The 24228-nt window shown below is 37.0% G+C and overlaps 1 protein-coding gene and 1 pseudogene across 1 annotated transcript; both read right to left on the bottom strand.

Annotated features, from left to right (window-relative positions):
- Nucleotides 1-591: 591 nt before the first annotated feature.
- LOC122301829 lies at nucleotides 592-6409 on the bottom strand (annotated as a pseudogene).
- A 3817-nt stretch (nucleotides 6410-10226) lies between these two features.
- LOC122300595 (endochitinase EP3-like) lies at nucleotides 10227-11743 on the bottom strand. Its single transcript, XM_043111371.1, has 2 exons — nucleotides 11232-11743; nucleotides 10227-10774 (listed from the first exon to the last, which is right to left on the bottom strand). The coding sequence occupies exons 1-2, from the start codon at nucleotides 11650-11652 to the stop codon at nucleotides 10368-10370; spliced, it is 828 nt and encodes a 275-aa protein (XP_042967305.1). The 5' UTR covers nucleotides 11653-11743; the 3' UTR covers nucleotides 10227-10367.
- Nucleotides 11744-24228: the final 12485 nt, after the last annotated feature.

Raw genomic sequence — 24228 nt, 5'->3', positions numbered from 1 at the left:
TCAACTTTTAACGGGCAAAAGCAGAAACTAAATGGCAATAAAAGTAGATGCAAAAAGTATGAACAGAACAACATACAAATTGGAGCAAATATACATATAATACAAATGTGCCAACGATGCTTACAGTAAAAAAAAACTGTGAGAAACTATTAACTAGGAAGATGGAAGATGGAAAACTTCTACAAATTACTGTAGCTCTGCAGTCGCGATTGCTGCTTATATAATATTATATAATAGGTATATATATCGTCAAATTATAATAATGTTCTAGAGAGATAATATTGCTGGGTAATGGATTTAATTATTAGCATTTCCAAGTATGAGGCTAACCAGGTGTAGCCAAAAGTAGTACTCATGATGTCCATGCAGTAAATAACACGGGAATTTGTGCAAATTATAATAATCTTTATGTTTTGCATTGAATAATGCCCATGAAAGCTATCATGAGCTTAATTCAGAACAATATAAAATTAATGATAGATATCTTTCCTCCTTAAATATTTTTTAATTAGAGCCAAGTACCTAGCAGCTTGGATGCGACTTGATCCCCAATTGATCTGCCAATTACATAATTTATTTGTTGGCACCTAGCTAGCTGCTAAGGTTATGACCACCAGGAGCAACACCGAGTTGGTTGCAATATTGAAATGAAAAAATATATATATATGTTAAACATATAATTAATTGAAATGACTATAAGAAAATATTCTTTAAATATAAATCTTATCAGTTTCTAACTTATAACTTTGATCATCTTTCATTATATCTTGAGAGTCATAATTAATAGAGGGAGTTATCAACCAGTTTTGTGTGCAGATAAGAGCTTCAACTATTGTTGGGGCCAATGAGATACGAAATAAATCTAAGACTCGACCTCCAAGGCTAAATGCCGACTCAAAAGCAACAATAGATATTGGAATAGCTAACACATCTCGAGCTATATTGGCAAGAATCGGATATCTAATTGAGTTCACATTTCACTATATTAGAATATCAAAGTCGAGTGTCGATTCTTCAATATTTTCTATAAAATACTTATCCAATTCTGATTTAGACTCTACCATACCTTTTGATGCTTGATATTGCTGAAACATATTGAATATATCATCCTCATCATTATAAAAAAGTGTTGCTTTGGGTCTCACCAACACTTGATTGACCCCTACTTGAACTTATATTGGATTTTGAATATTACTTATACATCCATTCAATCATCCTCCTTAACCAATCAACAAGTTCGGATGGTCACTCATGGCCAAGAATATTTGAAAAACAAAATTCGAAAACTTCCAACTTAAAGCACGGATCAAACATAGATGCAATAAACAACATTATGTTCAATTTCCCAAAATTCCCCTAATAATTGTCATATTTCAACAATATTCTCTCCGACATGGTTTTTAATATATTACTCTCACTCATAGAAAATTTGTTCAAATGTTTATAGATTGTAAATATTTCTTTAATGGACAACTTTGAAGTTATATAAATTGAGCCTGAAATCTGCAAAGTCATATCATAAAAAAACTTCAAAAATTGTACAAAACCTTGATGGTTTTCCATCATGTAAAGTTGGTACTCCTTGTCCAACCTCATGTAAATATAGACTAAATTCATTGTCTTCATCTTGCAGCATCTCAAACACCGCATAATATTTGAGAGCTACACTTAACATTAGATATGTTGAGTTCCACCAAGTTGGAACATCAAGACAAAGAAGCCCATCAAGACAAATATTTTGTTTCTCTGCGCATGACTTGAAATTAACTCTTGCAGGGGAAGACTTCACATATTTAACTGCATTTCGAATCTTCACAATTGATTTATCAATTTCTTTTAATCCATTTTGAACAATGAGATTCAAAATATGTGCACAACATCTTATATACATAAGGTCATTATCTAATACCATATAGTCCCTAAGTTTAGCAATTTTCCTCAAATAATCGATACCCGTGGTATTAGAAGATGCGTTATCGATTGTGATTGTAAATATCTTATTTATGCCCCATCCAAATACAGATGACTCAATTTTTTTTCCTATTGTTATACCTTTGTGATTAAGAATTTTGTTAAAATTTATAATTCTCTTATGCAAGATCCAATCATCATCAATAAAATGGGTTGTTATACACATATAATTTAGATTTTGAATTGATGTCCACATATCAATAGTGATGCAAATCTTATAATCGGATGCCATGAACATGTTCTTCAACTTTTCTTTTTCTAACATGTACATTTTCATACAATCTCGCATAATAGTAATGCGAGAGAGAATTGAAAATCTAGGTTCAACTACGTCCATAAAGTCTTTAAAACCTTGTTTTTCTACAACTCTAAACAGTAGCTCATCCACAATTATCATTTTAGCTATCTCTGACTGTATTTTCTGTTCATTGTACTTGCCAAGTCCAACACTAGAATTGCTAGTTGTACCATCCACCCCCATCTTCCTAGTCCCTATTATTTGTTATTGGGGTTATGCCTTCCAACCCAATTAGTATTAAAGGCTTTACCTCTCTCATTATGGTACTTCAAGGATGAAATACCTTATCTTTTAGGATGGCATAACAAAACCTTACTACAATAATCGCATCTGGCTATCCAAAGTTGGAGATAGAGTACTATCCAAATGAATTACATTAGGCATTGATTCAGAGTCAGATGAAGGCATAGCAGCACTAGGTTCCATAGAGTTCAACTGTAATTTGAGATAACACCACAAATTTGTTAACAAAAATCTCAATACATATGATAGAAATATTGATAAAATTAAGAACTATGCACATATAAAAAGAAAAGCAAGAGAAACCCCATTATCTTCCCCATGGCTTACAAAAAATTAACAAACCCATTAGAGAAAGTTTCATACATATCAAACTGATACAGCTGCAATACTTTAAGCTCTAAATAAGGCAAATTGGGCATAAAAGAAACCCCATTACTTCATCAACCCCATCAAAATGAGGGTCACCTTCTCTTTTAAGCAGACAGTGAAGATCCAACAGTAAATACTCAGATAATTATAATCATAAAAATCCTAAGTAGAAAATTCTCCCAGGAAAAAAAAAATGATTCTATACACTAATTTTTCAAGGCTTCTAGCGGCATTTCCTTACTTTACAGTCAAAATATCTTACCGGCATTTAATCAAATAGATGCCTCACATTTCTAAAAACTGTGCAGGACTAGAACACTTCACCAGTGACCACCTTCCCATGAAACCTAGATCCCATCTTGACCCAAGAGAGCCTAGTGCAGGCTTTGAGTACAATCGAGTATGCAGTAAACATAACCCAAAAAAAAGCATCCACACATACCACATACACGTACGAAAATCACAATAATAGAGAGAGAGAGAGAGAGAGAGAGAGAGAGAGAGAGAGAGAGTAATACCTATAGATTATTCTAAAAATCAAGTGGAGACTTGAGAATGATGAGGGAGAGCTTCTAAGCGATAGAGCAAGGGCGAGGGAGAGAATCAGTTGAGACAGCGAGCTACACATTTTTCATTTTTGTGTAAAAAAGAGTTTCAGGTATTACTTGATTAGAAATGAAAACGGTTACAATATAACCCGTTTCTAATTTTACATGTAAATGGGTGGATATTTCTGATCGGGTCGGACCGGAAAAAACAGACGGGCCGGGTACAAGGTTTATTTGTACAGCCCTACTTCCGCCGTTACATTCAATATCACCGTTTATTGATCGAATTGTTGCTCCAAACCCTTAACTCAAGACCTGGCCATGAACATTAGTCATCCAAAACCATAAGTAGCCTTGAATGAAACCACGTGGTCTTTAGCCACAGTTTCAGGAGAGTTCAGTCCATCAAAGTCATTGTTTTTTCCAACTGCTCCATAATTATAATTCCAAGTTAGCTGAAGTGGTCCACGACCATCGTACTTCTTATTAGGGTTGCATCTATACTCAGTGTTGCTTTTGTCACATTAGTTCTTTGAGGCACCGTCCATCTCTTCTATGTAGCAAAAAGCTATGCTCAAAGATATATGAACGTGAGTTTGCATCAATATTCAGGGTAATTAAACTTGGAAAAACTCTACTTGCACACGGGGTGGGGGAATCCCCGCGTACACGTACAGCCACGTGTTATAATGAAACGATTTGTTTCATTATTAAACATCCCAGTTGAAATTTAAAATGCAACTGATCCACAACTCCTTCGGTTTTCCACAACTCCTTTGGTTTGAAATCTTCCTGAGTTGAAGAGTATAAAGAAGACGCATAGAAGAGAACCACAAAGACTGCCTCTCATCTTTCTCTCCTTCGCATCTGAAACCTCATCCTTTTCTAATTTTTTTATTTTTTTTAATTCTTCTCATCTGAAATGCAGCACCCATCTCGTATACCCACGGAATAATTTTTCTTAAGTCTTCAAAGCATTCTTCTATTTTTTATTTATTTATTCATCTCATCTGAAACACAGCACCCATCTCATATACCCACGGAATAGTTTTCCTGAAGTCTTCAAAGCACTCTCTCTCTCTCTCTCTCTCTCTCTCTCTCTCTCTCTCTCTCTCTCTCTCTCTCTCTCTCTCTCTCTCTCTCTCTCTCTCTCTCTCTCTCTCTCTCTCTCTCTCTCTCTCTCTCTCTCTCTCTCTCTCTCTCTCTCTCTCTCATTCTCATCTATGCTTTCTCTTTTGCTGTGTCTATGATTTTTATCCAAAACTTCCATATTTTCATTACAAATCTCAAGACCCATATTATCTTGCACTTTTGCATTCATTTGCTTCAGAAAAATCAAGGCTTTGATGTAAATATGGAGGAAGAAGAAGGTTTCAGTGAGTTGGGTTAATCATGTTTATTCTGCAGAGGAGGGAGAGAGTGAGAAAGTGAAGTAAAAAAATAAAATAAAATAAAGAAATGAAAGACCTGTTGTTATCATATACTGATATATAAGTTTTTTTTTTTTTGAAGAGATATATAAGTTAAAGATAAGGCTGAGTGGTATACTGCCACATTAGCGATTCCTCCAAAGGTACCCAACGACAGGTACCTATAGCAAAGCTCTTAAACTTGCTGATATTTTGTTGCCATATATGTGCTGATGACAAATATGTGTCCATCGGACTTAATATATATATTTATTTATATAACTAAGAAGAATATATATACACATGCAATATGCATGGTAGGTTAAGATGATATATAGCAATTGTTAAAGCCACTGCTTTACTGAATTTTCAAGTTGTATTGATAGTGTGAGGCAATGCATATTTATACACTTTACAAAAGAATCATTCTGTTACAAGAGAATCAAGAATAAAAATAACAGAAAGGTAAATCTATATTCTAGAATATTCTAGGGCTATTTTGGAATAGAAGTTTCTATGCTAATAGTAATGAATGTCATATATATATGTGTGTGTGTGTGTGTGTGTGTGTGTGTGGATTTTTGTATGCATGAGAGAGAGAGAGAGAGAGAGAGAGAGAGAGAGAGAGAGATCTTACATGCATCGAGTCTCATGTGTGACATGAGCAAAGAAAGCTGCAGTCTCCTGCTTAGAATTACTAGAAGAACCAGTTCTACCAAATTGATTATACAAATTGAGAGCATTAAGAAATGCAACTCTTGTGCAGAAGGTTTTTCCCATACAACTTCCATTTGCTTAATGAAGTATTCCGTTAAAGAAATCTCGTGTCACAATATTGGGCACGGAAATATCACTGCTAGTAGCAATAGCGAGCAAAACATTTTCAGCAATCACATTCCCTTGTACATCATTTCTGCTGAAAGCACTAGCTAGATAATAGAAACCACAAACTCCCCACCATTCCTTCAAACTCTCCCCAGAAAAACTTAGCAAATAATCCCTGCACTTTAGAAATGACAGCTTTCAGAGCATGCAAAACAGACAGCAAGTGCACAGGCATACTGGAGAGAACATGCCTTAAAAGAATTAATCGAGCCCCTTGTGAAAGCAGCCTCGCCTTCTAGCCTAATATCTTCTTGGAAATTCTCTAAATTAATGGATCAAAATGGCAGCTTTTCAATCTTCCATCCACAATCGGCACACCAAGATAGGAAAATTGAAATTTTCCTTCCTGAAAACCAGTTTCTCCCAAAATCTCTCTCCTTTTTCTACTGGACAGCTATTTAGAAAAGAAAAAAAGCAGAATTCTCATAATTAATCCTCTACCCAGACCACTTTTCATAGTCCCTCAACACCTCCATCAAACCCTGAGAAGAACTCTTACTAGCATTCACAAACAAAATAACATCATCAGCATATAAGAGATGTGATACAAGAGGGGCTCCACCTGGAAGAGAAAACAGCAAGATCTTTTTCTCCAAGATCCTCTTCTTAATCAACCTTGATAACACCTCTTCAACAATTATAAAAAGATATGGAGATAATGGGTCCCCTTGACGAAGCTCTCTCATTGACTTAAAAAACCTTTATAAGTTCCATGCATCATAATTGAGAACTAAGGGGTTTGCACACAATCAGAAATCAATCTACAAAAGAACCCAGGAAATCCAAATGCACATAAAACATGTTGCAAAAAACTCCAATTCACCCTATCATACACCTTACTCATATCAATCTTCACCATCACATTTCCACCTCTAATATTTTTATGCAAGCTCTTAGTCAACTCTTGCGCAAGAGTAACATTTTCAAATATACTTCTTCCCTTTACAAAAGCGCCTTGCTCAGCCGAAATAATGTCATTCAACACCACCAACATCTTACCAACCAAAATCTTGGAAAGCACCTTATAAATCACATTGCACAGGCTAATCGGCCTAAACTTATCAAAACTTTGTGGATTTTTAATTTTAGGAAGAAGTACAATAGAAAAAGAAGTATAAAAACGAGGCAATACCTCTCTGTTGTAAAAATCCTTCACAGCAGCCATCACATCCATCTTCACAATTTTCCAGCAAGCTAAATAGAACGCTGAACTGAACCCATCAGGTCCAGGACTGCTATTATTAGAAATTGAGGCAAAAACTTCCTCCTCAGTTAGGCAATCCGAGAAACTCCCCACCATTTCTACTGAAATCACTTGCTAGATAAGAGAATCTAACTACACCGAATCTTCCTAATTTAGAAAGTTCTCATAATATCTCATAGCCCCAACATGTACTAATTCCATACTATCCAGAACTGACCCATCTAGCAAATGCATATGTGAAACACAAGAATTGCGTCATCTGTTAGAGATCATAGCGTGAAAAAACTTGATGTTACAGTCCCTCTCAACAAGTCAAGTTTTCTTCGCTTGCTATGCTAACCTCATATCCTTCCTCTTATACCATAAATCTAATTCAGCCTTCAAAACCAGGAACTCCTCTTCAACCTCCTCCGAAAAAGAGACTTGCAAGGATGATTCCAACTGATCCAATCTCTACTCCAACTCTTTAATAATGCAATCAACCCGCCCAAAAGACTCCCTATTCCAAACTCTTAAACGTTGCTTTAGCCGCTTCAATTTACTAGCCAGTCTACATAATCTCGAATCCCCCTCTACAGGCTCAATCCATGATTTTTCAACAACCTCCAAAAAGCTATCATGAGCGATCCACATATTCTAAAATATGAATGGCCCAAGTCGATATTTACCATTATCTACCACCATCCGCAACAAAATAGGCGAATGGTTCAACGTCCTTCTACTTTTAGCAAACAAGCAGAAACTTCATTATACCTCAGCAAACACTCATTATTCATTAAAACTCGATCCAGCTTGGCCCAACTTCTAGCCAATCCTTGCTGACTGTTGCACCAAGATAGTTGTCTACCTTCAAAACGTAACTCCATAAGACCACATCTATTTATACACTCATTAAAATCATCCATAGCCAATTGCACTCTATGCCTTCCACCCACTCTATCATCACTAGACCGAATAATATTAAAATCCCCGATCACTAACCACGATACAGCAACTAAAGAAATACTCGTTAAATGCTCCCATAACTCCTTTCGCTCCAAAAGAGAACATTTTGCATAAATGAAAGAGCATAATATAGACTTTCCCCCTTCAGAGAATAAAGTTGTCAATGCCTGATTCGACATCCCCACAAACGGGTGGTACAGATTAGACAAAATGGGTACTGCATATATTCAAAGCTTATGAGGTTGATTAGTTTGATTGGTTTTTTCTTGGTTTTGTTATAGGCCTGTTTAGAATGGTTTGTTTTGTATTTAGTTGTTTTTGTTTTTGGGAGCCTTTCTGTTCTGTTTTGTAATCCTCCCAAATGCTTGGCTTGTTTTACGGTTTTCCTCCATCATAAGTAAGGGTTATTTTTCAATAAATATGGGACGGAGTCTCTATGTGTGAGGCTTCTGGCTCTTTAAAACAAAAAAAAAAAAAGTAATTAGAAAAGCTAATTTGATATTTATAGTGCAAGTACATGTACATGAAAAGGTGGCCATGGATGGAACTCCCCGGCCCATAGCATGATAATCAATATTGAATTGCTAATAGGATCATCCCGCATGAGCTTTAATGTTTTCACTTGGCCGTGGCATAGATTAATTAAAGGTTACTTAATTTTGTCGTATGATCATCACTCTGCTTATCATTGCCGCATGCTATTACATATAATATTTCAATTGTCTTTCAAAGAACCTGCTTGATTCTAATTTGGCGGTTCAGACTTTAATATATATAAAAGTGAGACTGTGATGCGGTGGGCCCATAGATTAATTAAAGATTACTTAATTTTGTCGTATGATCATCACTCTGCTTATCATTGCCGCATGCTATTACATATAATATTCCAATTGTCGTTCAAAGAACCTGCTTGATTCTAATTTGGCGGTTCAGACTTTAATATATTATATATATAAAAGTGAGACTGTGATGCGGTGGGCCCATTCGAGGGGTAACCATTACGTAGCTAATAGGAAAAAACCTCAGGAGTTGAATCATTCTGTTCAAAACTATATTGATGGTTCTTTATTGATAACCTTCGAAGACAAAATATTGCCTACTTCCTATGGAATATTTGTGAATCAAACCATTGGTTTACTACGTACCTGCTCAAAACAGAAGACCAAAAAACAAAAAACTTAAAGCAAAAGTCGTTACTGTTGTCGTCGGCTATACCTACCAGGTGTAATCTCAATTGACTTGATCCAATCCAGTAATAGAAACTAGAAAGGTTCACGTCGCTTTAAAAAAAAAAAAAAGGATTGATTTCTAAATGAGCTCCAACTTCTCGAAGCCCATGCAGGACCTTCCATGGTTGTAATGAGCTGGGTCAATCTAAGCCCAATCTTCTCCTCTTTTAAGTTTTTTAGAAATGATATTTACGGTTTTGTAATGTATAGCTCTTGTTTAAGAAAGTGAATAAATCTAAAATTTATATAAAAAAATTATTTTTTAATAATAATCTCTACTTTTTTTTAATGAGTATGCGATAATTACATACTCTAAGACTATATATAACATTATCGATCAGACACAAACTCAAGTTTTGCATATATGCTACCAATAGTAAATTCAAGCTTGTAATATATATTTGTAGTGATGGTACTAAGGGTATTTAATTTTCGTACTTAATTTGAGATTATTTAATAACATGCATTCAATTAAGATTCTCGATTATTGAAACCGACTGGTTTGTGACATTAATTGGGTGATCGACACTGGATTTTTCATTAATATATCCCGTTCCTAACAAAACCAGTCTTTTTTAAGGTTTTTAAAAGAGTTTGGCATATATATTTGGTTTGGATTCAAGCTTTAAATTAAAACCCAACGAGCTAGCTTTGTTTTGGGAATAATCCAAACCTATTTGTTTATCCTTCGCACGATCAATTCATGGGCACATTCCATGATCTCTGGCAATTATGTATATATATATATAAGAAGAAAATTTCCTAGATTCTGATCTATTAGGTACCTTCCCTCTCTGTCTAATTCCTCATTTATCGATCATGGAGTTTATAGTATATGGTTTAGATATAGCATGTTTATTATGAAGGTATAATCTCTTAGGCACAAGGTACGCACGCTCATATATAAACAATTTCTTTTCCCTTTTTCTCGAGCTAACATTTCCAATTTTCTTCGATCGGTTTGGATATATAAAAACAAAACATAAAATATAAACAATAAAATAATATCGCGCGTACAGATCACTAGAGCCAACATGATCATGACCATAAAATTAAGACTAACATGACATGCAGTACTACTGGAAATAATTGAAGCAAATAATAATTATAATAACAATAGTACTCTTTAACTAATATTGCCAACTTAATTAGTTGGCACTCTTTATTTCATTTTATTTCATACATTGCTTAAGTTTACTAATTAATTATTAAAGAGGCTGCTGGAGTACATATCCAAGAAAAGAGATGCACGCAGGCACGATCCTTTTAGCAACTGAGATTATCACCAGGAGCAACACCGAGTTGGTTGCAATATTGAGTGTAATATTGGATACGAGATTGGACAGCACCAGAGTTTCCTCCATTGCATTCAATTGCACCGTTAATGGCTCTAATGGTTGCACCAAACCCTTGGTTTAGGACTTGGTGAACATTGGTCATCCAAAACCATAAGGCCGTCTTAAATGAAATAACAGGGTCTGTGGCTACAGTTTCAGGAGAATTTAATCCATCAAATCCAATGCTATTTCCAGCAGCTCCATAGTTGTAATTCCAAGTTAGTTGAAGCGGTCCACGACCATAGTATTTCTTATCAGGGTTGCATGGATACTGTGTATTGCTCTCATCACAATAGTCTTGCGAGGCACCGTTTATCTCTTCTATGTAGCACAAAGCTGCCCAAATAAATTAACAATTTGCTTCAATTTAATTTCAGGCTACGAATACATATTATATACCCCTAGTAATGGACAAGAATGCTACAAATTAACCCGTATATATGATATGATCTATATGATTAATGATTATATATGTATGTGAGCTTAAAAGTACGTAAAAGATGCACTTCCCATTTAAATATTTTGTGAATTCATGCATAGAAAGTTAGTGTTTTCATTAAGATTTAAAATATATATATAAATGTAAAGTTATATATGAAATTATATATGCAATACTGTGTTTTAATTATAAGTTAGTTGCTCCAAATGATCATGACATCAATAAAATATCAGTCGGATATCATGTGGTTGTTTCAGTGCATAAGGTTGTATTAATTATTATGTGATCATGATATCGAACTCATTATAAAAAGTCACGCATGCAAGAGAGAGAGAGAGATAAGTGGGATCTTACATCCTGTCTCATGTGCAACATTAGCAAAGAAAGCAGCAATTTCACGCTTGGACTCGTCAGCAGAACCAGACCCGAATTGATTATAAGAACTAAGAGCACTAAGGAAGGTAGCTCTTGTGTAGAAGCTCTTTCCTGGGCAATCTCCACTCGCCTGATTTAGTATCCCATTAAAGAAATCATCCGTCACAACATCGGCCACCGAACCACCACTAGGGTTAGGTGTTGTAGAAGTGCAAGGGCCTTCTTTGCACCCCGGACCACAATAGTCATTGCTGGTGCCACAATAGCCATACTGGCTGCAACATTCATTAGCTTGGCAACCACAGTTTTGACCCTTCACATTGCCGGGGACAAGTACTCCTGCTAAGATTACAACTAGAATGAGGGTTCGTAGATTCTTTTTCAAGCTGAGTGCAGCCATTGGGGAAGGTTATAAGAACGAAGAATATTGAACAAGTTGATTGTTTGGGATGAAATGGAAAGTATTTGTTTGATATTTATAGCCAGTAGTAGTGCAAGTGCTAGTTGATCGGTAACCCTGTAGCTTAGATATAGTTTCAATTCAATTCATGATATCGATCGTTATCATGACTCCCAGAAGACGTGTATGATATGAGTCTTGTTGCTGGACTTTGACTGATATATTCATCTAGAACGTCTTTAACAGGCCGTAATTTGTAAGTTATTGTAAAGTTTCATTAATTAGCTGTGCGTACCCATCTATATACATATACATATATATATATATATATATATAGTTTTCATTTCTCTAGCTGGCTAATTGATGGTCCGTGCATGCATGGCCGGCCATAAATTAAAACGTACTGAAGCAACTATATTATATTCAAGACGTACGTACAGATCAAGAATAGTCAAACATCTGTATTATATATATATATATATATATATATTTTCCTAAGCAATATATATACATATATATTTTCAAGAGAAGAGATCATATATCCATGAGTAATCGCATCTCACTTTTATTAAAGCTTCACATATGACAGAGGAAAATCGTGAAAACAACTGTAAGGGAAATACAAATCAACAATAAAACCATCCTAAAAACAATACCAACAAGAGAAAAAACCAGACAAAATCCAACAAAATCAAACCAAAAGAACTCCTGCATAATACCCTCAACCAACACTAACATTGACTAGACCAGCCGAATAGAAGGAAGACCAATTTTTTCAAATCTTAAAATGCCTTTGAGAAGAAGAGGCAGCTTGTGAGCCAACCACCACTTCCCATTCATCCCTTCCGTCGGCCCCCATCCTTACTAGGAAGTCTGCAAATTTATTCCCTTCCCGGAATATATGATAAATATGAGCATTAAGTCCCTTTTATATACATGTATTATATATATGTATAATCGAAAACTATGTATAGATACAACCCTTTTATAACTATCTATACAACTTCATTTTAAATGATAAAAAATTTTATAACTTAATAATATGGATAGTAATATGTGACACGACCTGTGAACTTTACACGAACACAACATGAATTAGTAGGTTTGTATTTAATATAAATGGGTTTGAGGCAAAACGGACTGATCTGTTAAGACACAATTAATAAACAGATAAACAAAGGGCTAACCGTAATAACGTCCCATTTAAATTTACTTAAAAATTACAATTTTATTATTGTTGAGCTATAATATTTATATTTTTCAATAGACTTATGTTTTTATTATTTGATATTGGAATTATGGACATATGCTTATATTTGTTATTATAGGGTTTGTAACATTGGTTTTATTATAAGTTAAATTTTAAAAATATTAATATCTTTTGTTAGTAGGTAGTCTTATTTTTTTTTTTTTAGATATTGTGGCAATTAATAAATATAGATTTTAAATTTTATGTGAAATTGTGTTAATCATGTCAAATGGGTTATGCGTACTAGTTCAACTCATTTACATGAAATGGGTTGAAAATTTGAAATGATCAATCGTGTCATGTTGACTTATTTCTAATTAATTATTAAATTGGTTAAAATAAGTGACACGACACGAACTGTTATTTAAATGAATCGGATTAGGGTTTGAAAGTTTAACATGTTTAACTTAATGCGTCAGGTTTGGATTGGCCTTATATATAGTCGAATGCCTATGACTTGACATGACACGACACGACTCGACTTGCAAACACGAATTGCCATCCCTAATTAATAATGTACAAAAATAAAATTATTTTACATATATATAATATATATATATATACCTTTATTTTAAAAATTGGTTATAAAAAATATTATAAAAAAGATTATACATATATTATTACTCGTATGTATGCCTAAAAGTATATATAAATAAATTTGAAAATTAGAACTTGTAACGTTGTTATTATATATTCAAGTCCCAAATTACCATATCTTAATAATTAGTTGAAGTGTCCATTTTCGAAGGGTCACGTCGATCATTGTCCCTAATTCCCTTCTAATAAATAAGTAGTATTCGATGCCCCAAAAGGTAATGCATCTTTTTTAAGTTTTTCACAAGAAGTCGTGGCCTTCCCCAGTCCCACCCATGCATCTGTTTAATTTCTTCTCTCTTTCCCCCTCAAAAGTCGTCACAGTTTCGATCGGTTTCTACTCAACCAAATAATTACAAGCTAGTGCTTTAACGTTTAGGGAATTAACATTAGGCAAAAGCTAAAATGCATTCCCTAGTCAAAATTTAGATAAAAAGCTTCCTCTTTATGTCCTCGATCGCGTTGGATTAATTATATGTTAGGAAAAGATCAATGCATTTGATCAGCTATAGTCGCTGTTGAGTGCATTAATTCAACTAATATTGGCTTAGCCAAAATAGAAAGAGTAGCCGCCTCCTTAGCCAAATTTTGAAGTTACTACCATAATATATATTTATATAATTGTTTCATCTACAAAAGAGTTTCATAAAAGTAAACTTATAAACTGATCAGATTATAAAGATATTTTACTATAAAGCTGTAAATTTAACATACCAAACTATATAAGTTACATTAATTTATGAGTTATTTTTGTAAAATCCATTTGTAAATTTAGCATTAATGCTCATATATATATATATATATATATATATAGCGATGGTGGCAACCCCAGCTCCTCCTCCGTCAACACCTAAATCGACTAGTGCTAAATTGTCAAGAATTTAACATATATATAAATATATATATATATGTATATAGAACACATGACTCTGATTATGAAGACTTAATATAATATTCAGATACATTCAATATTAATCATGTATATAATATATATATATATATATATATATATATATATGAAATTAAATTCCCGTAACTTGCGGGGTGAAAAGTATTCCTAAGTAATAGTCAACATTAACGCAAGTCCTAAGACGCAAATGCATGGACAACCCTGACCGGCTGCTGCTAGCTACCTACTCCAAGATCTAGACGACTGCTAGTACTACTGACATACAATATGAATGTATGCGCGCAAGTCTTCAACTGTTTCAGACATGGCTACTTTCATTATCATGTCCCAACCCTCAATTAAGCATGCATTCATGTACCTAGCAGCTGGCTTGCTTGCTTTAAATTTCTCCACAAACGCAAAGTCAAAAGACTATAAGGAGATGATCATATCCCACCCAACATGTCGGCTCTTCGATCGTTTCCCAGTCAGCAAAACAAAAACAATGGAATGGGAAGTTGGGAACGGAAAAGAAAACGTACAGATCAATAATTAATTATGGAAGGTCGATTATTATTATATATTTGTGTCAGCCAAAAATTCTGTTTGAAACATCTCTTCAAAGGCCATGCATGTATGTGCTTAATTTGGTTATGATCTAGAAGACTTTCACTTAATTATATTCAAATATCTTGGAAGTAGTCTCCAACTTTTAATTCATGGCTAGGGATATTAATGCATATGCAATAAGCTTAATTTTTCCGAATTCTTATCCATGTCTATTTGTGCGTTTATATTATTCTCAATAGTGCTTGCAACTTATGTCTACGATATTAACCTTTTGTGGAACAAGATTTCGGGTTCTCAGTTATCATTAACCTTTTGATCAAATCTGCTATAGAATTAACTGATTACAATCAGATTTAGACAGTTACAAAATTTTTGTTGCAGTCTCACGAGTGACCCGCTCAATCTCTACAACAATGGCAATTTTGGAAATCCCTTCGGCAAATGAACGCGTGTGGCACCAATGGACTCTTTAAAAAAAAAAAAAAAGGAAATATCCCCTCAATTTATTAAGAGCAATCACTTAAGGCAAAGGAAAACCAACATTACATAAATAAAAAAAACCAATAAACCAATAACCTAAGACATAAAGGACCTCCCTTCCTCTCCTTGTCTTGCAAGAAAGTCCAACGCTTGGTTTCCTTCACAAAATTGATGACCCACCATATAATTAACATCATGGAGCTCGTTGAGTCAGTCATCCCAAAAATTCCACAGGTACCAAATTGGACATCTACCCTGAATGAGCCAATCCACCACCAATTTAGAGTCACTCAATGACCACATTAAAAAAAAGTTCACATTTTACACAAAACCACCCGTTCTCGAATGGCTCTTAACTCCGCTTCATTTTTAGTACCAGAACTAAAGTGAGCTGAAAAAGCCTCCAGGACCCTGCCAAAACTGTCCCTTATCACTCCCCCTCTTCCGCTGCTCCCCAGATTCCCATGGCAACTCCCATCACAGTTTAATTTGATTCAACCAACAAGGGGTCTCTTCCAAGTAACCAAACCGAAAGACTTGGATTGGCTAAGGCACACCCAGGTTACAGAGGACTTGCTCATAATGTGAGGACAGAGGACTAGACGTCGCAAGATCACCTACAATAATTCGAGTCCAGTATTTCACCTCCACCAAATGTTCTAAGCTAGGTCATGCACCCCTTCCACTACACCTCCTTGTCCACAACCTCCAAGTTATCAAACAAGGAATTATAGCAAGTAGCATGCCTTTGATTGTGGACCTTGTTGCACAATGAAATGAAGACGACATTCTCACCCACCAAGACATCAAACACAAATGAGGAAATCCCAACTCGGTACTAGCTTTTTCCCATACTTGGTTTGCAAACTCACCCCTACTCAAGACGTGATCAATGATTTCCAGATCCTTAACTGTGCAACAATCACAACACGAAGCCATCGATACGCCCCTACTCTATACCCTCGCATCCACCACTAGTGCTCGAAATCTAGCTTTCCAAACACACATGGACACCTTTTTCGGAAGCAATTTATGCCAAATCCACTCATGCCACTGTAGTGGTTCCCTTCTTAGCCGAACCATTTCCAAAGCACTAGCCGAAGAGAGAGTACCATACTTGGATGGCTTCCAAATAAATAAATCTGACCTTGCCTTCCCATTGGAATACTTTGACGAATCTCAGCAGTGATCTCTGCTCTCACCAAATCCACCAGCCGATCATAATCCCAGGTATTATTTGACCAGCAATCTTTTTTTTGCAGCATATTATTTTCGATGTCATCCACACGAGCCGAAAGAGGACCCGAGGCAAGCCATCGATGAAACCAAAATGATACATTTCCACCTCTCACCAAAACCTGAATGTTCTCAGTGATTTCAGGTAAAATTGAAACAATTGATTTCAAGAACCTGGATCCCGATGAGTTCGAAGCAGCAAGAACAAAATGTCTGGACTTCAAATATTTGGCATAGAAAAAATTAGTCCAAAGATTTTTTATCGACATAATCCTCCAAGCAAACTTCATGGGCAGTGAAAGTTGGATTTCTTTGAGATCTCTCAACCCCAGACCTCCCTCTTTTGTCGATTTGCACAGCTTTGGCCAAGCTCTCCATTTCATCCTCTGAATACCATTGATATCCCCTCAAAAGAAACTAGATAAAATAGAATTTATCTGTTGAATTGTAACCGACAGCAAATTAAGAACCGAGAGGAAATGTATAGCCATACTCGAAAGGACATGGTGCAAGAAAATCAAAATCAGCTGTCCTCCTTGTGATAGAATTTTGGCCTTCCAACCCGCCACCTTGTTACAAATTTTGGACACAAGAGGTTCCAATATTCTTGCTATAAGCCTCCCCACAGCAAGCGGCACCCCCAAATAAGTCACTGGGAAGTTCCTATTTTAAAGCCTATCAATCTCATTAAAGCACGCTTACGTGAAGGATTAATAAGCTTGGAAGGATAAAAGGCAGATTTTTCTTTGTTAATACACTGACCTGACCAACTTTCATAGAGTTCTCCCAATGAGCCTCTTCACCGACCTTCTCCCTCCATTCACAAAAATTAAAATATCATCTACGTACAATAAATGGAAAATCAAAGACGCTCCAACCGGATGGAAAAATCTACCAATTAGACCCTCTTCAAAATTTTCTTAGCAATCTCATTAAGACTTCCTCCATCACAATAAATAAATACGGAGATAGAGAATCTCTTTGTTGTAAGCTCTGAGAAGGTTGAAAGAAACCTTTGCATGTTCTGTTCATCATGACTGAAAACCATGGAGACCGAATACACTCCCCAAGTAATCTGCAAAAATGATTAGAAAAACCAAAACCTTTGAATACCTCCAAAAGGAAACTCCAGTTCACCAGATCATACGCCTTAGCCATATTAATTTCCACCATTACATTGCCAACCATAAATTTCTTATTCAAAGAATGCACCATTTTTTAGCAATTGTGAAATTTTCAAAAATACTATACTCTAGCACAAAAGCTCCTTGCTCAGGTGAAACCAACTTAGGTAAAAGCCACGTCATCCACTTAACATGAATCTTCGAAAAAATCTTATATGCCACCAAACAAAGACTGATAGGACGGAATTTATCAAAACTTTTTGGGTCCTAAACTTTAGGAACAAGAACAATAAAGGAAGAAGAATAGAACCTACGCAACAGTGTTACAGGCCTGTATCAGGAGACTGGAGTTGATTTTCGGTCTGTTCCAAGTCTCTTCAACACATGACAAGAAACCCTCATGTGAACACCACATGTTTTGAAACCAGAAAGGTGTAGGGCATGGGACGTTGACTTTCTATCAAAAAACACCACCATTGGATAGTGATCAGAAGTCATCCGTCCCAAATATTCAAGGTAGGCAAGCATAAAATGACTAGAAAAATTATTGTTGATGACCACCCTATCTAGCCTTGCCCAACTTCTTGATCGCCCCTTATGCCCATTACACCAAGACTTTTGTCGCCCTCCATGAGAAAGCTCAAAGAGTCCACACCTATCTAAACATCCATTGAACTCTCCCATAGAAGACAATGGCTTAGGATTTCCTCCAATCCTCTCGTCATCACTACGAATAGCATTAAAGTCCCCTATCACAAGCCAAGGAACATCATCCACCTGAACCTCCTACAATTCTTTCCATAATTCTCTTCGTTCAGCTTGAGTACATTTGGCATATACAAAAGTCACTAAAATCTTTTGACTCTTCAATATAAACCATCCAGGAATCATCTAAGCAGACTTACACAATACCTTAAAAGCTTGATCATCTCTCCAGCAAAATCCATAGCTTACCATCTTCTGCGTCATTGGAAAGGAAAAAAATTGGCAGACAAGAGCTTTCCTAGCAGAGGCATACAAGAGTCATCAGAGAATGGCTCAACAATAGCCATTATAGCTGCACTTTTATTTTTAACTAAACTTTTCAACCTCCTTCTAGAACGGCATAACCCCCTCACATTCCAAAACAATATTGTGTCAATTAAGCTTTTGTGGACAGGAATGCACCCATTGTGATTTTTTCACTGCCGTCCTTTCCAGCCCTGTCAACTGACCAGATAAACTATGGGGATCAACATTACAGTCATAAATCTTCGTCTCACCTAGCCTCAAATTTCTATCATCCATCTCCTTGTCCGAAGAATAGACAAGATCAATAGCACTTAGTACTTGTTCATTAGCAATATGCCTGGCCTCTTTCTAATATGCCGTTGAATCCTCAAGTCTACTAGTCTCTACTATGTCATTCATGGAAATAGGAAATGCTGCTTCCCCTGGAAACTAATTTTCGTTTGAAGTTGCACTAGGCACCTCATCGCACCATACCTCCTCACACTTCTCATCATAATCAGCTTCCTGCTCCCCTCCCCCAGGCATCCCTTCCCCCTTCCCTTGTCTTGACTCATCCAAATCCATATTGTTGCGGATGGAGACAAAAAATAGATAAAAAGAGAAAATGGTGAGTCATGCACCGTTTGTTTCTTTGGCATATTAGGCACCGAATGCACCGAATTCAAAAGGTGCGGCTGCACCTCCTCTCAACTGCACCTTCTCATCGATGACTCCCAATCAGTATTATAAATAGAAGTGTTGTGATGAGGTGAGGGTGTGTGTGCGGACAGAGTGTGTGCAGCAGAAAAGTGTAGAGAGAAAACAGAGAGTGTGTGCTGCGTGTAACGCTGTGCAAAGAAGAGAGAAAGAGAGTGGGTGAGCAGAGAGAGTTTACAAGAGAGATTTTTGTAAAAATTATTTTATAGTGAAATTACAGCAGCTGTGGACGTAGGCAATTGCCAAACCACATTAAATTTAGAATTATCTGTGTCAGAACAGCTCCCAACAACTGGTATCAGAGCTCTGGTTCGAGCTGTCTGAAAATTCAAGTTTGTCAAAATCAATTTTTGACAACTTCAGGGTGTTCCTCGCGTCAAGACGAATCCGTTGCTATAAATGGAATCAAAAACGGAGGTTGGACGAGCCCACACGCGCCCCTAGAAGATCGGCACGTGCATCTGTTGTAACCCACGCGCCCCACGCGCTCCAGAGGTTGAAGACGCGTGAAGAGCACGCTCCCACGCGCCCCCACGTGCTCTAGAGGTTGAAGACGCGTGAAGGACAAGCGCCCACGCACCCCCACACGCCCTACAGAGGTTCAGCACGTGTAATACACGCGCCTCACTCTCCCCCACGCGCACACAGTTACACGCGCCAACTCGCCGCCACTCGCACTGTACAGCGCGTGTACCCCACGGGCCAGACAGATCAGAACCGTCCATTTTTTCAGATCTTTTTTGGGCTAGATCTAAGCCATTCGGAGTCCGATTTCAACGATCAAATAGTGCTTTCCAACTATTTGGATCATTCCGGACTCATCTGTACGGTTGAAATTTTGAGATTCGCCATTAGTACATTCGATCTGAACCATTCATGTGTTGCAGATCATTTTGGGCTAGATCACGCCTATTGGAGTTCCATCGCGACGATCAAATAGTGCTGACAAACTATTTGGATCATTCCGGACTCGTTTCCAGCTAATTCGAGTGTTTCAGACGCAACGGTGATCTTTGTTTGTTTAAATTTGAACTCATTTGTAAATTTATGGCTGGAGAAGAAGCTAAAGGTGTTGGTATTGAGAAATTTGACGGTACAGACTTTGCCTACTGGAGAATCCAGATAGAGGATTATCTCTATTGGAAGAAACTACATCTTCCACTCCTAGGAAGAAAGTCAGATGACATGAGCAATGAAGATTGGAGTTTCCTTGATAGACAAATGTTGGGAGTCATTCGACTAACACTGTCAAGATCAGTTGCACACAATGTGGGAAAGGAAAAGACCACAGCGGATTTGATGAAAGCTCTATCAAACATGTACGAGCAGCCATCAGCCAATAACAAAGTGCATTTGATGTACAAGCTATTCTACTTGAGAATGGCAGAAGGAACTCCAGTTATTCAGCATCTGAATGAGTTCAACACCATCATCAATCAATTAGCTTCAGTGGGGATTGAATTTGATGATGAAGTACATGCACTGATTGCTCTAGCTCAATTGCCAAAAAGCTGGGAGGCCATGAGAATAGCTGTTAGCAATTCTTATGACAAAACAAAGATGAAGTATCAAGATATCCGGGACCATATTCTTAGCGAGGAAGTTCGCAGAAGAGATACAGGAGAAGCATCAACTTCCAGTTTTGCCTTAAACCTCGAGACGAGAGGTAGAGGAGCTAGTAGAAGTTCAAATCGGGGCAGGTCAAAGTCCCAAAGAGGCATAAGTAAATTTAGGTCCGGAAAACAAGTACAGTGCTGGAATTGTGGCAAGATTGGCCACTTCAAAAATAATTGCAAGGAAGTAAAGAAGAAGAATGAGCATGACTCTGTTAATGCCACAACAAAAGATCTCCAAGATGCCTTACTCCTTTCAGTTGACAACCAAATTGAATCTTGGGTGCTAGATTCAGGAGCCTCATTCCACACTACAGCACACCGAGAAATCATGCAGAATTATGTCACTGGTGATTTCGAGAAGGTGTACTTAGCAGATGGTGAAGCGTTGGAAATCGAAGGCGTGGGAGACGTACCAATCAATCTGCCCGATGGAAGTGCATAGTTGCTACAGAAGGTGTGACATGTTCCCAAGCTCATGAGGAACCTGATTTCTGTAGGACAACTTGATGCTGATGGGCATTCGGTACTATTTACTGGTGGCACGTGGAAGATAACAAAAGGAGCTATGGTAGTAGCTCGAGGCACAAAAACAGGTACTCTATACATGACTTCAAGTATTAGAGATACTGTTGCAATTGCTAACGCAAATGCCAACCTATGGCATCAAAGGCTTGGTCACATGAGTGAGAAAGGAATGAAAATACTATTATCCAAGGGGAAGTTACCAAAGTTGGAATCAACTGATTTCGACATGTGTGAAGGTTGTATTTTTGAGAAGCAGAAAAATGTTAGTTTCCTGAACAATGGTAGAACTCCAAAGTCTACAAAGTTGGAGTTGGTGCACACAGATTTGTGGGGGCCATCCCCAGTCACTTCTCTTGGAGGATCGCAGTACTATGTTTCCTTTATTGATGACTCAAGCAGGAAAGTATGGGTTTATTTTTTGAAAAATAAATCTAACACATTTGATACTTTCAAGAAATGGAGAGCCATGGTTGAAAATGAAACAAGCTTGAAGTTAAAATGTATGAGGTCAGACAATGGAGGAGAGTACATCGACGGAGGGTTCAAAGAATTCTGTGCTGCAAATGGGATTAGATTTCAGAAGACTATTCTTGGGACACCACAGCAGAATGGCGTAGCTGAACGCATAAACAGAACTCTCAACGAACGTGCCAGAAGCATGAGGCTGAATTCAGGATTGCCTGAATGTTTTTGGGCTGATGCAATTAACACTGTAGCCTATTTGATTAATCGGGGACCTTCAGTTCCCTTAAAATTCAATCTAGCAAAGGAAGTCTGGAGTGGAAAGAAGGTAAATATTTCCCATTTGAAAGTTTTTGGCTGTTTATCATATGTTCACATAGATTCTACTGATCGTAACAAGTTAGAAGCCAAATCTAGAAAATGTTTTTTCATCGGTTATGGTGATGAAGAATTTGGCTATCGATTTTGGGATAATAAAAATCGCAAGATCATCAGAAGTAGAAATGTGATATTTAATAAGCAGATTCTGTACAAAGCTAAGTCACAAGCTGAACCTGAGGAGCAGCCAAAGAAACCTGAGGTTGTTGACTTTGATGTTACTCAAGTCAACACTGATCAGAACAAGGATTAAGAAAATGATGATACACAGATCGAACAACGTACACCACTCACTGTTATTCGAAGATCTTCAAGGACAATCAGGCCACCACAGTGGTTCTCACCATCTCTACACTATATCTTGATAACAGATAGTGGTGAACAGGAAAGTTATGATGAAGCTCTACGAATTGAAGATTCGATCAAGTGGGAGAAAGCCATGCAAGATGAGATGGAGTCATTGATGTCAAATCAGACATGGGAGCTAACTAAGCTTCCAAAAGGCAAGAAGGCTTTGCACAACAAATGGGTGTACAGAATTAAGGAAGAGCACAATGGTAGCAAGTGCTACAAAGCCAGAATGGTCGTGAAGGGGTTTCAACAAAAGGAAGGTGTCGACTACACAGGCATTTTCTCCCCAGTTGTAAAGTTGACCATGATCAGGCTAGTGTTAGCAATTGTGGCTGTAGAGAATCTACATCTTGAGCAGTTAGATGTGAAAACTGCATTCCTTCATGGTGATTTGGAGGAAGACATCCATATGCACCAGCCACAAGGATTCTCAGTGAAGGGAGAAGAGAATCTAGTTTGCAAATTGAAGAAGAGCTTGTATGGCCTAAAACAAGCTCCACGACAATGGTACCGGAAGTTTGACAACTTCATGTGCAGTAATGGATTTACAAGACTGCAGGCTGACCATTGTTGCTATATGAAGAACTTTGACAACTCTTATATTATCCTACTGTTGTATGTGGATGATATGCTCGTTGCAGGGTCAAGCATCGAGGAGATCAATAAACTGAAGAAGCAATTGTCAAAGCGGTTTGAGATGAAGGATTTGGGTGCTGCAAAACAAATCCTTGGTATGAGAATTATTAGAGACAGGTCTAATAATACTCTCAAGCTCTCGCAAGAGGAGTATGTAAAGAAGGTGCTCAGAAGGTTTAACATGGACAAGGCGAAACCAGTGAGCACACCCTTAGCTAGTCACTTTCGACTAACTAAGGATCAGTCACCAAAGATGGAGGAAGAGCAAGAATGCATGAACAGAATATCCTATGCATCTGCTATTGGTAGTCTTATCGCCATGGTCTGTACAAGGCCAGATATTACACAAGCAGTGGGAGCTGTAAGCAGGTACATGAGTAATCCAGGAAAGCAGCATTGGGAAGCAGTCAAGTGGATTTTAAGATATCTACAAGGCTCTTCAGATACGTCACTATGCTTTACAAAAGCAAGTTTAAAACTACAGGGATATGTAGATACTGATTTAGCAGGTGACGTTGACAGCAAAAAAAGTACTACTGGATTTGTGTATACGCTGGGTGGTACAGCTGTATCATGGGCTTCTAAGTTACAGAAGATTGTTGCTCTCTCAACTACAGAAGCGGAATACGTTGCTATAACTGAAGCAGGGAAGGAAATGGTTTGGTTGCAGTCATTCTTGGAGGAATTGGGAAAGAAGAATGAAAAAAGTATTCTGCACAGTGATAGTCAGAGTGCTATTTTTCTTGCAAAGAATCCAGC

Source organism: Carya illinoinensis, chromosome 2, assembly GCF_018687715.1.
Source record: "Carya illinoinensis cultivar Pawnee chromosome 2, C.illinoinensisPawnee_v1, whole genome shotgun sequence".
In the NCBI taxonomy this organism is placed as follows: Eukaryota; Viridiplantae; Streptophyta; class Magnoliopsida; order Fagales; family Juglandaceae; genus Carya; species Carya illinoinensis.
Note: the sequence above shows the minus strand (reverse complement) of the source record. Positions and strands in the feature narration are given on the sequence as shown.

Coding starts and splice junctions, on each gene's coding strand:
- LOC122300595 (XM_043111371.1), bottom strand. CDS start 11,652: ATGGCTGCACTCAGCTTGAAAAAGAATCTACGAACCCTCATTCTAGTT. Junction 10,775..11,231: donor TGTTGCACATGAGACAGGAT/GTAAGATCCCAC, acceptor TTATTTGGGCAG/CTTTGTGCTACATAGAAGAG.